This window comes from Carassius gibelio, chromosome B5, assembly GCF_023724105.1.
Source record: "Carassius gibelio isolate Cgi1373 ecotype wild population from Czech Republic chromosome B5, carGib1.2-hapl.c, whole genome shotgun sequence".
Classification (NCBI taxonomy): domain Eukaryota; kingdom Metazoa; phylum Chordata; class Actinopteri; order Cypriniformes; family Cyprinidae; genus Carassius; species Carassius gibelio.
In genome coordinates this window covers 24640121-24656811 of record NC_068400.1, presented here as the reverse complement: position 1 = coordinate 24656811, position 16691 = coordinate 24640121, and the positions used below count along the sequence as shown (strand labels likewise).

Genomic DNA, 16691 nt, shown 5'->3' with positions numbered 1-16691 from the left:
CATTTTAGTATTACTGATATACGGTTTTGTTGATATTTCAGATTTAATTAAATGTTTATAGTTTTTCATCTTACAGTTTTTGTCAACTGCTTACACACATTTTCCAAAGTTTTCCTCTTTTTTTCAAAACTTAACACACAAATTCAAGAATTGCACACACAAGATGCAAAATGCCTCACATCTCTTTCAAAATGAAACACTAGAGTCAAAATATCACAAACATATTTCAAAAGCAAACATTTGTCTTACGTTGTAAACACCTTTACCATAATGTTATATTTTTGATTATGTCATATACACAATGTTATTCATAACCTAAAGCTCTTCTTTTAAAAGCTCACATGTACATGATTGAATGTAATTGGGAGAGAGCTGTTGAATATATAAAGTAAATTCAAAAGCAAAATTAAAACCAAGTTTAAAACCAAACTTTATTTTTTAATTTTTTGCTTTTTGTGGTTGTAAATGTACAGTAGTATTAGTGTACACAGTTTGAAAAGAAATAAAAATGCATCAAAAATATATAGTTTCGTAGCATGTAGTGTAAAACCAAACATAATGTGTGTGCTTGCATGTGGAGATGGTTGAGTGTATCTAGGCTTCATCTCTCTGGGTCCGGCCAACATACGTCATCCACGTCACATGCTATATTATCTCTTGATACCTTACCAAACTGTGACCAATGCAATTCACTGTAGTAAATGAATGCAAGGGTACTACAGTAAAATAGATTTATTGTTTGTTATGGTAGAAAAAGCCTATGATGTGTACATTAGAACATTACATTAGAACATTACATTAGAACATTACACATGTACATTACATTAGATTAGATTGTTATATACCGGTTCTCATTTCTAAAGGTTCGAATTATACCCAACACAGTAAATCTACTCAGGTTAGGCTGAACTCTCAGTCCAGCCTCTCTCATTGTTAAACCATGGTTTATCACATGATCGACTACTGTAGCCCTAATCTCATTCGAGACCACTCTTCTTGTTCCTTGTCCTCCTCAATTTCTGACTCGTCCTCTTCCTCCCCTTGCTCCCCTTGCTCCCCTTCCAACTCCTCTTAGTCAAACTCGTCCTCTGGCTCTCCCTCCAACTCCTCTTACTCTGTCTGCAGTGTTTGCATCAATTGTCCAAAACCTATTACTTGACCTTTGGCCTATTTATAGGCCACTACTAAAGTTATGATTGGTTGTTGTTAAGTAAAGCAACAAGTGTTTGCACATGTGAGGAGTTAGTGTGAGGCACTGATGAATTAGTGTGGCATTTTGATTAGTTGTGTTTATAAAAGGAAATCAAGAAACGTCCTGTCAGATTTTTGTGTTTTGCATGGAAAATTGTGTGTTGTGTTTTGCAAAAAGTGTTTAACGAAATTGAAAACTGAGTAAAAGGCCAAAAATTTGTGTATGGTTTTGCAGATTTAGCATGTGGTTCTGGTGTTAGAGTGTCAGGTTTTAGAAATTGTGTGACAAGTAATAATTTTGTGTGTAAGCAGTTGAAAAAAACTGTAATTGTAGGTAAACGTTTAGTGTGTTTTTGGTAATTTTATTATTTATTTTACATCTTGATATTAAAATGTTTAGAAAGATCATTATGAATTTGAATTAATTTTAACTTTGGTTACAATTATTTATGAAAGTTATAATAGTTTACAACGCATATTATGTGTCAGGGTGCAGCAAAAAGATCCAAAAGCAAAGGCAACTCAATTCAAAGTCTTTAATTGTTCACCAAAAGCCAGCAGAACGTAATTAGCTCAAAACTGGAACTCAGCAGACGCTCTCCAGGAAGACAGCTTCACAGTGGATGCTTAGTCAGGGGAGATATATGGAGCGAATTTTGTGCCAATATTCATCAAACAAATCCAGTGTTTTGCAAATAAACACAATATGCTTTGCAAAGAAAAACTCGACTTTCAAACAAATGCAAAGTGATTTGCAAATTAAAAAAAAAACAAAAAACTGTGATACTCATTTGCCTTTTTATAAGGGAAATTTGGCTTGATTTTCTCACAAATGCAATTGAGCAACATCCTTTTCCAAAAACAGTAGATGGCTCTGTCGGTCAATTTAAGCTAGTCTCCTGATACCTGAAACACTTGTTTACATTTTCAGGGAATACAGCAGACCAACATGAGTGAGGAACAGGTGAGTTTCTGTCTTACTGTATCTATAATTAACCATTTAGATGTTTTCACAAAGCGACCCTACTACAATGTCACTGAAATTTACAGTAAGTGCTGTAAAGTTGTTAACATGATTGATTAGTTCAAAAATCAGTAGTGACATGCCTAATCATTTAGGCAGTCTTTCCCTATCAAAACCAATCCATTCTCCGTGCCTCTTATCCTCTGTTGGATCGTGGGATATGAAATATATAGGCTACATATGTTGATACAATTGTTAAACATTCAAAACAATGCAGGGGTATAACAATATAATGTGTCACAAAATATTGTAATACTAAAATGCAAATGTATTATGGATAGCGACAGCATTTTGTACCAAAAATAGGTGTTTTGGGTCTCAGGAGACTAGTGTAAATTGACGACAGTGCCATCTACTGTTTTTGGAAAAGTTTAAGATTATAAACATTTAAAGGGGTCATATGACGTTGCTAAAAATTACATTATTTTGTGTATTTGGTGTAAAGCAATGTGTTTAAGGTTAAAAAAATAATAATAATAAAAAAAGAATTTTCCACATACTGTAAATTATTGTTTCTCCTCTATGTCCTGCCTTATTGAAATGCCTAGATTTTTACAAAACTCATCGGTCTGAAAAGCTAAATGTGCTCTGATTGGCCAGCTATCCAGTGCATTGTGATTGGCCTGAATGCCTCGAGCGTGTGACTTAAATGTTACTTCCCTTACCATACTGTGATGCCATCTCCCAGCACGAACAGACAAAACCAATAAAACACATTACAAACGAGATGGGACATAATTACTGATTATAATGACTTATACTGTCTTTTTACACCTTGCGTTGCATCACGCTGCGTAAACATAAAACCATGTCTGCATTTTTGATTGGAAAAACAACAAACAACAAGCTCTAATCGGCTCAGAATTCACGTTTGAATCATCAGTGGAAGATCCTTTACATATGAAAACATACTTACAGGCTGTGAGTCAGCAGGCATTGTAGGCTACTCTCCCAGGAAACAGTCCTTTGTAAAATGTGTTATAAACACACAAATATTCTGTTTGAACTGTTCAGGAACAGTGTTGTAAATACCACTGATTTCTAGTCGTGTCTTCTTTTGGAAGACCAAATAAAGTATTTTTGCTTTCACAGTGGAACACACAGCTTCTCCACAACATGGCGGCGGCAGAAACAATACTACAGCGAGAATCAAAGTTACGCCTTTTTAATTTCCATGAACATTTGGGCAGTGTTATGCAATTCTTCCCACACAGTGACATAGACATGTGGGGGCGTGCTTAAACGGGTGTTTTAGGAGGGTGTGGACAAGTTTTAACTTTTATAAAGAATGTTTCAGGGATCTTATCTATTCACAAACACCTTGTAACACTACAAAGAGAAAGGAAAACTTAAAATCGCATCAAATTACCCGTTTTAGGGAGTCAGAAATCATAGTTACTTTCAGTAAGACTTTGTATTTTCTATTCTTGTAATTGTCCAATTATCCTTTTTTTCTGCACAAGAAATGATGCCACCTGCTGGCCAGCAAACAGCATGTGCCGTTAAATATTTTCATTTCTCACACTGTAAGAGTTCATTAAATCCCCACAAAGCACATAAAAAAAGATAAAAGACAATAACAGATATTTATTCTGGTGACATCAGAGGTATTTTTGATCAAAATCAATGCAAACTGAGTGGCCCTACACAAAAAGAAGAGGATGCAGAGAATTATAAAAACTGTCAGTTAAATAGATCAAACAAACAGACACACAACTTCACAATCCTCAAATGTGAAACTATGACTGCAGGTGGTTTTATCATTTCACAAATGAAATATACCATACATCCACACCATTTTATCATACCAAATATATCTTTTCTTCGTCTATTTTACTACAGCAGGAAATATCTGTGACAGAAAGAATGTGAAATATAAAATTTTTACTTCCCAGTTCCCATGCCCTTGAAAATCTCTATTAGTGTATGTATATATATATATATATATATAAGCTAATATTTTTATTGCATACTATCAGAAAAGTCTGTATAAATAGAATGAATATGAAGGAATTATTGTTATTGATTTTTGACAGATGTTTCATTTGTATTTTTTATGTTTTTAGGTTAAAAGATGTTGTTATAGTAAATGAAAACTAAAACTGAAACCAAAACAACGACAACAATAATAATAATAATAATAAACATTATTTGAAATAGAATAATATATAACATTTTCAGCTAATTGCCAAGTCAAGTTAGTTTAACTTGATGTGCTTAACTAAAAGTAAAAATGAAATAAAAATAATACTTTGACTTTTATTCATTTCGCAAACACTTTTATCCAAAGAGACTTACGATTGTGGAATTCAACAAGTGGTTTACCGTAAGATGGCAAAAAAAAGAAAAATAAATACACAGGAGAATTGCCTGTCATACAAGGTTTCAGACATAGTTCGAAGTAGTCAAATCTAGGACAAGAAGGGATAAGGATAGTAAGAGAACAGAAATGTTCTCTTTTATTAAAAGTTATCTTAATAAACAATTAGACATGACAAAAACTAAGAATGACAAATTGAAAATGGAAAATATAAAAATGAAAACAACAGCAATAAAGACATTAAAATCACACTGGTGCATGACTATCCTTCTGAATGAATGAATAAAGATCATGTATCGGATAGATGGGGACAGAAAGCAGGATAATGAAAGTGAATCACAGAATACTTCAGGTGAATACGAGGTGCTACACATCGGTGCTGATGCTGTGATGCGTCAGCACTTCCTGCATGGTGACGGAGCGGATGAGGTTGAGTTTGTGGAAGCTGGGCGTCTCCATTGGCAGGTCTAATTCCTCCTGCTGCAGAGTCCTGTAGCTGATCCTGCCACCTCCATTACGCAGCCCCTCCTGCGGGCTCATGTGGAGCGGCAGATACCCCGAGCAGGACGGGCAGAAAGTATACGAGCGGGGCGGCCTGTAGGGCACCCGCGGGATGTATTGAGGGTAACTGACCGGTCCGTTGGCCTCAAAAGGCTCTGCAGTCATTAGAAGCTGATTGGAGGACGTGTATTCAGGGAAATGTTGGAGACTCAGCGGACTCTCAGGTGGACTCGGTTGGCGCAGTGGATTTGGAGATGCCTTGGCAACGTCAGCCTCCTCCTCCCCCTCCTCCGACTCGTCTCTTTTACAGCAGTAATACTAATGAGCAGAGTGAGATGTCACACTCAATATGTGAGTAAATAGAGAAGAGGGACTTACTTATGAGACTATAGAAGAAGAGCAGATCTACCTGCAGCCTACAGTAACACAGAACTGTGACAATAGTTAACAAGATGACGGCAGCCAGAATTCCACCTGTGATGACCACTGTGCCGGCTGTCATTCGAAATCCTCTCCATCAACAAACTGAGCAAGCCATAAAGACAAAAAACACATATTCATGTGAAAATGAATATTTATGATACAAAAAAATATTGCCTAGTATAAAAATGACATACTGTATATTGAGTGAAATGTTTATAGGACTCAGGATTAGTGGTCGAACCATGTGGCTTTTTTTTTTCATGACCATTCGAAAGTTTAGAGTCAGTAAGAGTTTATTTTAAGAAATTCATATTTTTATTTAGCAAGGATACATTAAATTGGTAAAAGGTGATGGTAAAGACATTTATATTGTTACAAAATATTTCTGTTTCAAATAAATTCTATTTTTTTTTAATTTCTATTCAACAAAGAAACCTGAAAAAGTGGCATATTCGACAAAAATATTAAGCAGCACAGCTTTAACACTGATAATATCAAATATACTGTATATGTGTATGTGTGTGTGTGTGTGTGTGTATATATATATATATATATATATATATATATATATATATATATATATATATATGTATATGTGCTGTCAAAAGGTCTAAGCACAATTAATCACATCCTAAATTAAAGTTTTTGTTTACATAATATGTTTATGAAGTGCATATTTATTATATGTATAAATACAAACACATGCATGTACTGTACTTATGAAAAATATGTTATGTTCATATGTTCAAAATATTTTATATAATGCGAAATATAAGAATATAAATTGATTGTTGAAATTACATATACATCTGATGCCTATTTCATGCTTCTTGATCAGGATTTCAGTAATTATGAAACCGTATTCAAGCATGTGCCATAGCAGTGGAATAATAAACTGATCAATGATGCATTAAATTATTTTCCAAAAATAGCACACTTGCACAATTTCCACAGGATGTCGATGTCAAAGGAATGGCGACATGTAACAGTTCATTCAGTCAGCTCAGGTTATTCAGTCATAATTAGCCACAAATCAGTGTAGTCGTTGTTTACTGTTCCAAATAATCCTGTCTCTGTCTATGTGAAATGCTAATGAAGATGCAACATGACACAAGTGAATCAGAAAGGGCCTCTCAATAAGACTTTTAGATTTTTTCTGATGACAGTATTTGGTCTTACAGTACCTCAGGCCAGAGACTCATTCAAGCCCACATAAGTCACCCATTTGCACAAAATCACTTGGAAAGCTTTATATAACCAAATCTAAGGGTCATCATCACTTAATACAAACAGCACAAAATGTATGATGTACTTTAACAATAGCCTATGATAAATAACAATAACAATATTATAGTCTTGCATTTAAAAAAAAAACCCAAAAAAGTGGTCTGTGGTCTGTTATAAATTATTTGAAAAAGAAAAAAGAAAGAAAGACAGATGAAGTTGTGTTTACTCACATAGTGGTATCTACAGAACATAGGGCATGTGTCCAACGCATCCGGCGAATGTAACCACAAACTATCCTCAAAATCACTTTCACGAAGTCACATCTCCATACGGTATGAAATTCCTATAATTCATAGATCAGACAAAAAGATCACTGAACGGATAGGCTGTGATGAGAGCTGAACTTCATGAGCACTGAGAGAGAGAGCTGTGAGGGAAGAGCGTCCTAGAGTCACGTACGTCCCACATCTCAGTTTGTGTCAACCTCTCCCCACTGATCACACACTCATTCAGTCATATACTGGAATCAAAGTTCTCCATTCCACAGAAATGTTGACTAAATCCGTTTTTTTCTTCTTTTTTAAGAGCATATTTTATATGGTAGGCCTAATAATTTTAGGTGTCAAATATTAATTTGAAATTACATCTAACAGCTGCACTGGATTATGTAAGTATTATTTGAATGTTTAAGTTTAGTATTTTATTAGTGGACAAAATATCTTTAAGATCTGCACTACTTTTACATTATTATTATAATTTTTTTTGCTATATAATTTTATTCAGATGTCCTCTTAAGGTCTTAAGGTTTTGACAGACATAGTAGCTAAACAATAGCATTATAAGTTATTACTGTGATTCTTTCATTATTCAAGCTGCCAGATGCAAAGTGTGAAAAAATTTAGTTATTTTTTTTAAAGTGAGTTGCAAGTGACCTAAAAAGATTATTTCTGCAAGATGTGCAGCCACTCCCTCCTTCTGTCTCACACACACACACACACACACACACACACAATCTCTCTCTCATACTTTTAGTCCCACTTTAAACTCTTTCTTCCCATTCCTCCTGTTGGATCACTTTGAGTGCTGCTAAGAGGAGATAGTTGGAAAAGTGGAGAAATCCATATTTTAGTTTATGAAATATTAAACCTTCAAATATTAAAGGAGGCTGAGATTCCAGTGTATTGTACAGAAATGGTCATGATAAATTTATAAGTAAGATGCAGTGTACGGCAAGGTTATTTTTCTCTTTTCCCTCTCTTCTTTTTCCTCTGTCAAAAGCTGCTCTCAGAATTCCCATCGGATCATCCATGCCTTTCTGTCCACTGGAATATTTGGGGTAAAAGGTTGACAAAACTGACTGCATTAATACAGGTTACACAGAGTGTGTAAGTTTGTATTGACACATGTATTTAAAGTGACACAAATGTTTATTTCAATTGTTTATTTGTTGTATAGTCAATATAATCGTTTGGAAGACAAAAATGGATGATATTACAAATGCGACTTCGTAACGAATTGTCAATGAGTAGGAGGAAGCAAGTGCGAGTTTTGATTATTTAATAAATGAATACAAACAATAAACATGAAGACAGGTGATACTGGGAATCTTGCAGTGAGTACGAAGTCCAGGAAGAGGCAGAGCTCACAGATGATCCGGGGTGCGATGGTGCATTGTCAACAGGAGAGTGTGACACAGGAACTGTGGGGGAAGAGCCGTGAAGGTAAGTGATGAGATCTGGGGATAAGTTGGAGAGGACAGGGTTCCAGGAAGACAGGACAATCCAACGACGAGAAGACAACACAAGGAAGGCAGAACATGAGAACACGGAAACGACTAACAACACTCTGATAAACACAAGAAGCTAGACACGGCAACATATAGGGAAGGGTAATGAATGGCAGCTGGTGATGATGAACAATTAGCGGAGACGCCCTCATGAAACAATCAGTGCAGACGCAAAACACCCAAACACCACCCACATAGTGCAAAAGCCGAGATCACGGTTTACCAACTGTGACAGTACCCTCCCCTCTAGGAATGCCTCCTGGAATTCCCAGACGAGCTTACCTGTTGATGGTATTCATCAATCAGGGAGTGATCCAGTATGTCCATAAAAGGTTCCCAACTCCTCTCCTCCAGACCGTAACCCTAGCAGCCCACCAAGTACTGGAATCCTCGTCCCCTCCGTCTCGAGTACAGAATACGATTAACCCAATAAGTGGGCTCCCCATCTATGAGTCACGCCGGTGGGGGAACCGGGATGGGTGGTAATGAAATCTAGTGCGATTGGGACCAGAGTCTCGAAGGGACAGACAGCGGTTGAAGAAGCCCATCTGGAGGTCGGTTAGACAACTTACCACTGGCACAAACTGAGCAAGCCAAAACAAACTCGTGAACGCCGCGAGCCATCAGAATCGTTGCTTTACTAAACCCTTGGTGCGGCTTATCCCTGGATAACAAGCTACATTAGAGCAGTAACCCCACTGAATAACGTTGGAGCGTAACTCCTCCGGCACAAATAAACGATTCGGTGGGCACCTGGGCGGAGGTGTTACCCCTTATAAGGCCGTCTTGACCTTCGATTCGACCTCCCATATGAGTGATGAGATGACTATACTCTCAGGTAAAATACACTCGGGAGTCACCGGGCATTCGGAAGGATCAAAAAAACGTGACAAAGAATCGGCTTTGACGTTTTTGGGACCCGGGCGGTATGATAGAGAAAAATCTATACGACTGAAAAAAAGTGCCCACCAAGACTGCCTGGAATTGAGTCTTTTAGCAGTTCTGATGTATTCTAAGTTCTTATGATTGGTCCAAACAATGAAAGGTACCCCTGACCGCTCCAACCAGTGATGCCACTCCTCTAATGATAATTTGATGGCCAACAATTCTCTGTTACCAATGTCATAATTACGTTCTGCAGGAGATAACCTATGTGAAAAAAAGCGCAAGGATGCATGTTGTCGTCTGAGGCTGCACGTTGGGAAAGAACTGCACTCATGCGTCGAACTCCACCAAAACTGGCGTGTGGGATCAGGGGCTATTAAGATGGGAGCCGAAACGAAGTGGCTCTTGAGGTTGGAAAATACAGTTTCGGTTGTATTAGACCACCTGAACAGAGTACTGGGGGAGGTCAAGGTGGTCAGAGGTGAGACTAGTTGGCTGAAATTACGAATGAAACGTCGATAAAAATTGGCGAATCCCAGAAACCGCTGTAGGGCCTTATGGGAATCTGGACCTTGGCCAATCTATCACAGCCTTAACTTTTTCAGGATCCATACGTATTCCCTCAGACGAGACGATGTATCCTAGGAAGGGAACAGACTGTGCATGGAATACACATTTCTCCGCCTTGAGAAAAAGACCATTCTCAAGTAATCTCTGGAGCACTCGTCTGACGTGTTGAACATGTTCCTGGAGAGATGAAGAAAAAATCAGTATGTCATCCAGGTAAACATATATAAACTCATCTACCATGTCTCTCAACACGTCATTCACGAGTGCTTGGAAAACTCCTGGCGAGTTGGAGAGCCCGAACGGCATCACCAGATATTCAAAGTGCCTTCAAGGGGTGTTAAAGGTGGTTTTCCACTCATCCCCTTTCCTGATGCGGACCAAATGATAAGCGTTATGTAAATTCAATTTTGTGAAGATGGATGTTACAGGGGTGTCCATTAGGAGCAGGGATGGGTTTCGGTGTGGTTGCCAGAGGTGAGTATAGTTATGGGTTCTGTGGTGTGGGTGACGTGCTGCAGTTCCTGGCCATTGAGTGCACTGACGTGGATCTGACAGGACAAGGGAAGGACAGGAAGGTTCAGGTGACGAGCAAGCACAGTGTCAATGAAATTACCTTCGGCTCCAGAATCCAGAAGGGCGTGATGGGTGTGAGTGTTGTTGCCCCACCGCAGTTTCACCTGAAGGAGAGTCAATGATGTTGTTGAGGACTTCACGGCGGAGATCCCACCCGATAGTAGCCTCAAACTTACTACCGGGCTGGCTCCCTTTACCGGACACGTGCGTAGGAGATGTCCAGAGCCACCGTAGTATAAACAAAGTCCTTGGGACCTCCGCCTCTCTCTCTCCTCCCGGGATAGTCGAGCTCTACCCACCTGATCGATGACGGGACTGACCAAGTTCTCTTGACTTGAGTTACCACTCTCTGGAGAATTTAGAAGGCATTTGTGACTGGTCTGCGCTCCCAGACAGTTAAGCCAAGCGTCCACATGGAGCGCCAAATCGATGACCCTGTTGAGACTGGTTGGCAACTCGAGGAGGTAGATCTCCTTATGAACACGGTCGGCCAACCCATGCAGGAATCTATCCCACTATGCCTCCACGTTCCACTTGCAAGCGGCCGCCGAGGTGCGGAACTTGATGAAATAGTTAGCTACGGATAGATCCTCCTGCCTGAGATCCCTGATCTGACGAGCGGCTTCCTTTCCGGCCGCGCCCCGGTCAAATACTCTCCTCATCTCCTCAGAGAGGGAGTGGAACGAGGTGCAGCATGGATGGTGGTTCTCCCACACCGCCGTCCCCCATAAGGCGGCCCTGCCGGAGAGTAACGTTAGGGCGAACGCTACCTTGGACTCCTCCATCACGAAGGTGCGAGGCTGTAGGGAAAAGTGCTTGGAACACTTGGTTAGGAATGTTCTACAGAAATCTGGCTCACCAGAATAACTCTCCAGCACCGGAAGCCGAGGTTCGGGTCAGAAGTGGTCTTCGGGGAAGTCCCAGGGGGTGGGCGGTGCGGGTGGCGCAACTGGAGAGGTCAGCTTGTGGATCTACTGGGTAAGCGTAGACACCTGTGTCACCAGCACTTGGACCGCGCGTCCGGTGTTGACAATACTCTCCTGTTGCTGATCCATACGGGTGACGCTGTAATGGATGAAGTCGGTGAGAGAAGTGGTGCTTGCTGCTTCCATGTTGGTCAGAGCGTTCTGTAGTGAATTGTCAATGAGTAGGAGGAAGCAAGTGCGAGTTTTGATTATTTAATAAATGAATACAAACAATAAACATGAAGACAGGTGATACTGGGCATCTTGACGTGAGTAAGAAGTCCAGGAAGAGGCAGAGCTCACAGGTGATCCGGGGTGCGATGGTGCATTGTCAGCAGGAGAGTGTGACACAGGAACTGCGGGGGAAGAGCAGTGAAGGTAAGTGATGAGATCCGGGGATGAGATGGAGTGGACGGGGTTCCAGGAAGACAGGACAATCCAACGACGAGAAGACAACACAAGGAAGGCAGAACATGAGAACGACTAACAATGCTCTGACAAACACAAGACGCTAGACACGCCAATATATAGGGAAGGGTAATGAGTGGCAGCTGGTGATAATGAACAATTAGCGGAGACGCCCTCATGAAACAATCAGTGCAGACGCAAAACACACAAACACCACCCACATAGTGCAAAATCCGAGATCACGGTTTACCATACGTAACAGACATCTATCAATCTGTCAGATTGAATCAGACACCGTAACGGATGTTAGAATGTCAGTGTCTCAATCTCAGTGAAGTCAAAACTGAAGCTTGTTCTTCAGTACGTCAAGCTGATTGAATTAACTGTATGAGCCAAAGGGCCTAACTGTTCAGAGAAACACTGTCAGAATGTGACTCAAGTAACATGAAAAGTAGAGATAAGCAGTTGAGCTAATGAATAATAATGATGATGCTGCTGAAAAATAAAATGTCTTCATGTAGGATTGTCAAGGGCTTCAAAGATCAGAGGTAGTTAATACATTTCATTAATGTAAACGAGATAATACACTCTGTATTTAAATATATTCAGAGAATTCTTCACAATGTCTGTTGTGATTAGATGTAAAATGTGGCAGTTCTCACTGACATCATTTTCATTGCATTAATGAAATGCTGACATCATCTTTAAGACGGAAAAGGAAGAAAACTGTTGTAAGGATCTGTGCTTGATGACTGAAACATTTCATTAAATCATTTTATGCCTAGTGAGCTTCAGGACATCCTTCAGGAAGAAAGACAGCGAGAGAATTTTGAACCAAGATGTGCTTTCTTGGTAAAACTGACTGATGTCATTTGCTCTGGCAGCTAAGCCAATTCTGTGGGAAAGGGATTATGCGGTCGGCTCATTTTGACTGCCCCACAAGAACACAAATGTACAGAGAAAGGTATTTTTGCGGCTTCACTATGCAAATGTGTTAGAAGACAAAGTGCATGTATATTTGATGAGGAACAAGGCAGCCTTGTCACATTTCGGTGTGAGAGACAGAGCTTGAAGTGCAGTGAAGAAGAAGAACCGACCTCCAGCCACACTGAAAGTAATACGGCATGTCTGCAGACACAGAGTTTTTCGAGTTGAGAGCAAATCTTCCTGTAATTCAAAAATTCATGAATTAAATACTGGGCCTAACTGTAATCTTAAGGCAACTCAATTCTTTACGACTTTATACTGTGACAGTGTAATAAATGGTCAGGTGTTTACTTATACTGTATAAGGCCATGTCTACCCTGGATGGCCACTGACTGCCCCGAGGAATTTACTTCCATCATGAATCATCCCGAAAACACACCTGCCTGTAACCTTGAAGACCTAGATTAAATAGTGCAGATAAAGTTGCAATGTAATTATCTTTAGCCATTTAAAAAAAAAATTAAAACACATCTTTTTTTTTGAGCAACTGACCAATTAACACTAGATTCTATTAAAAAATAAATAAATAAATAAATAAACAACCTTAGGTCTACTGAATATTTTTGACCGAGAACATTAGGATTTTTATCACAACCCAAAAAATCTAGAAAATGCTTTTTGCTTGATGGGCATAATTATTAGATTTGATGTTTTATTGTTTAAACGGCCTATAAATGTGACTCATAAGACTCATAAACATTAGCCCATAGTACCTATAGCTACAGGGTGATACTGAGTTCAGACAGAAGAAGAGCACACCTTCACCATTATTCCACATGAGGGACAATTTACTGAGGCATTTTATATCTGTAAGGAGCATAAGAGGAGCCATCTTTTATTTATTGTGTCAGAAACACTGCAGGTATAGAATCATTTGCAGAAAAAGCACTCATGGCTTTTCATCTCATCTCAGCGTCCAGATCAACCATCAACCATACAGTAGTACTTAAAACAGTAGGTCAGGATGAGTTTCTATATGACACGAGATAGGAGCATAGAGTCAGGGTATGCAGGGCTTATAGGCCCAGGCTGATTGGAGGCCCGCTGAGGGGGACCTTGAAATTAAAACGTGGGAACGTATTCTTAATTTGTGGTCACAATATATTGTCTGCATGTCATGTGCATGTAATTGGTCATATGTAATTTCTTGTGTGCATTTGTTATATTGCTGCTGTAGAACTTTTTTTTTTTTAATTATCTTTGTTGAAAGTCATTCTTTCTATAGAAGAATATAAGAATATACAGAGCCTTAAATTAAATACCAAGGACAATGTGGATGAATTTGGCGGAAAAAAAGAAGGCCCAGAGAGTTAAATTAAACACTTTTATTGTTTGTATTTCGTGATAAAATTGAATTAAGGGATACTATTTGTGTTACAAAATGCTTAATTGCGGTTATTTAGTTGCTACAAATAATAAATAGACATAAAATTGTGAATAGTCATAGTACAACAATAAGGAGTCTTGGAGCCCACATTACCTAATTAAAATATTATACATATATATATATATATATATATATATATATATATATATAATTATTATTATTTTTTATTTTTTATTTATTTATTTTTTTTCAGATGCAGATGACAAAATAACATTGCTCTTGTCATTTTGAATGCAGCATAGTCACATTAAGTTGCCCAGGAAAGGAAAAAAGAGGACTGGTAGTGGTGTTCTGAATTTTGTTATGTCTCCTTAACTGAGCTCTGTCTTCTTGAGAAACTGGGTTACATGCTCCAGTATCCCTCTTTTTCCAAGAGACAAACACTAACACCTCGGATTCATGGTCTCTTTATTCCCAGTGGCTTTCAAGCCTTCAAAAGGACACAAACCATAAATGTATCATAAAAATAGTCAGTCTGAACCCTGACCTTCCTCTCCTATATGATAGCTTTGTGTAAGGAGCCACAATTTAAGTCGTTATTCACTGACAATCTTGACATCCACTCTAGCTCTCCTTGGCACAGTTATATCAATTTATAAGGGTAGCTGATGTCGGATTTGTGAACAACACATTACTTTGAGTCATATCTTTTCAATAAGTCTGTGGGTCTGATTCACTGTAAATAGCTACATGGAAACAGTGACCATTATCCAGCTTTAATGTTTCAAATAAATAAATTCGAACAACATGAGGTAAATAATGGCAGAATGGTCACATCTAGCAATTATCATCCACACTACTGCTAGGCTAATAATAATGACTTGTGTATTATGTTTTTTTATATCATGATTTTGCCATCATTTAGTCATTTCAGCTATACTGTATGTAACTGCAGTGTTTAAAATTGTGATTCAAACTTGAGTTCAATGAGTTATTTTGCGATATCGCCCTCTGCTGATGAGATGAGATACTAATAAACGTGCTGGCTACTGAAATGATTAGCATAGTCCTATTACATATAAGAAGAATTTCACAGATCTTTAAATGAAAGGTGGTAACGTTAATTACTGACTTCCATAAGGCTTGAGTGTTCATTTATTTATTTGGTTTTTAATGTAATTTCTACAATGATCCCTTTTAAAAAGATTGTTGACTCGTTTAATGGACAGTAGGCTAGGCTACATTACCATCTCGCATTCTTTCATGATCCAGCTTAGGACAGTTTTGTAAAGAATTTATATTCTTGACCTTTTTTTCCCCCCCTTTTTGATGTGTAATTGTGTATGTAGTGGCACAGTTAATGTCATATTTACAGGTGCATCTAAAAAAATGTGAATATAATTTATTTTTTGCAATTTAATTAAAAAAGCTAACTTTCTCATAATCTAGATGCACTGCACGCAATTCTGATGGTTACGATTTACAGCTTATGAAAATTAAAAATTAAGTATCTCCGAAAATTTGAATATTCTATTTTGAGCTTTATTAGTTTCATTAGTTTGAGAATAAAGACTGGGTACCTCTTTGGTTAGTTTAGAACATGCAACCACAATTATTGGAAACACCATGACTTGACAGTTGTCCAGAAGACAATCATCAAAACCCTCCATAAGGAGGAAAGCCACACAAGGTCATTGCTGAAAGGGCTGGCTGTTCACAGAGTGCTGTAACAAAATATATTCATAGAAAGTTGACTGGAAGGAAAAAGTGTGTACGTAAAGGTGCACAAGCAACAGGGATGACCACAGCCTGGGGAAGATTGTCAGGAAAAGCAGATTGGTAAAAACTTGGTAGAGCATCACAAGGAGAAGACTGAAGTCGGAGTCAGCGCATCAAGAGTCACCACACTCAGACGTCTTCAGGAAAAGATCTGCCAAGCCACTTCTGAAACAGAAATGTCAAAAGCATCTTACCTGGGCTAAGGAGAAAAAAACTGGACAGTGGTACAAAGTTCTCTTTTCAGATGAAAGTACATTTAGCATTTAATTTGGAAATCAAGGTCTGGAGTCTGGAGGGAGACTGGAGAGGCACAGAATCCAAAGTCGAGTGTGGAGTTCACGAAGTCAGTGATGATTTTGGGGAGCTATGGCATCTGCTTGTATTAGTCCATTGTGTTTTATCAAGCCCAAAGTCAGTGCAGCCATCTACCAGGAGAATTTGGAGCACTTTTTGCTTCCATCTCCTGACAAGCTTTATGGAGATGCTGATTTCAGTTTGCAGCAGGACTCTAGCACCTGCCCACAGTGCCAAAACAACTTACAAGTGGTTTGCTGACCATGATATTACTGTGCTTGATTGGCCAGCCAACTCAGCTGACCTGAACCTCACAGAGAATCGATGGGGTATTGTGAGGAGGAAGATAAGTAATATCTGACAAACAATACAAAGGAGCTGAAGGCTGCTATCAAAGCAACCTGGGCTTCAATAACGCCTCAGCAGTGCCA

General features: G+C 38.7%; 1 protein-coding gene across 1 annotated transcript; it reads right to left on the bottom strand.

Annotated features, from left to right (window-relative positions):
• Positions 1–4477: 4477 nt before the first annotated feature.
• Positions 4478–7083, bottom strand: LOC127957004 (protein FAM163B). Its single transcript, XM_052555332.1, has 3 exons — positions 6917–7083; positions 5446–5561; positions 4478–5354 (listed from the first exon to the last, which is right to left on the bottom strand). Exons 2-3 carry the CDS (start codon positions 5536–5538, stop codon positions 4902–4904), a joined length of 546 nt encoding a protein of 181 aa, XP_052411292.1. The 5' UTR covers positions 5539–5561; positions 6917–7083; the 3' UTR covers positions 4478–4901.
• Positions 7084–16691: the final 9608 nt, after the last annotated feature.

Excerpts from the sequence above, each read along its gene's own strand:
- LOC127957004 (XM_052555332.1), bottom strand. The coding sequence starts at position 5,538 with ATGACAGCCGGCACAGTGGTCATCACAGGTGGAATTCTGGCTGCCGTC. Across the intron at positions 5,355-5,445 it reads TGTGTTACTGTAGGCTGCAG|TATTACTGCTGTAAAAGAGA; the intron begins GTAGATCTGCTC and ends TCTGCTCATTAG.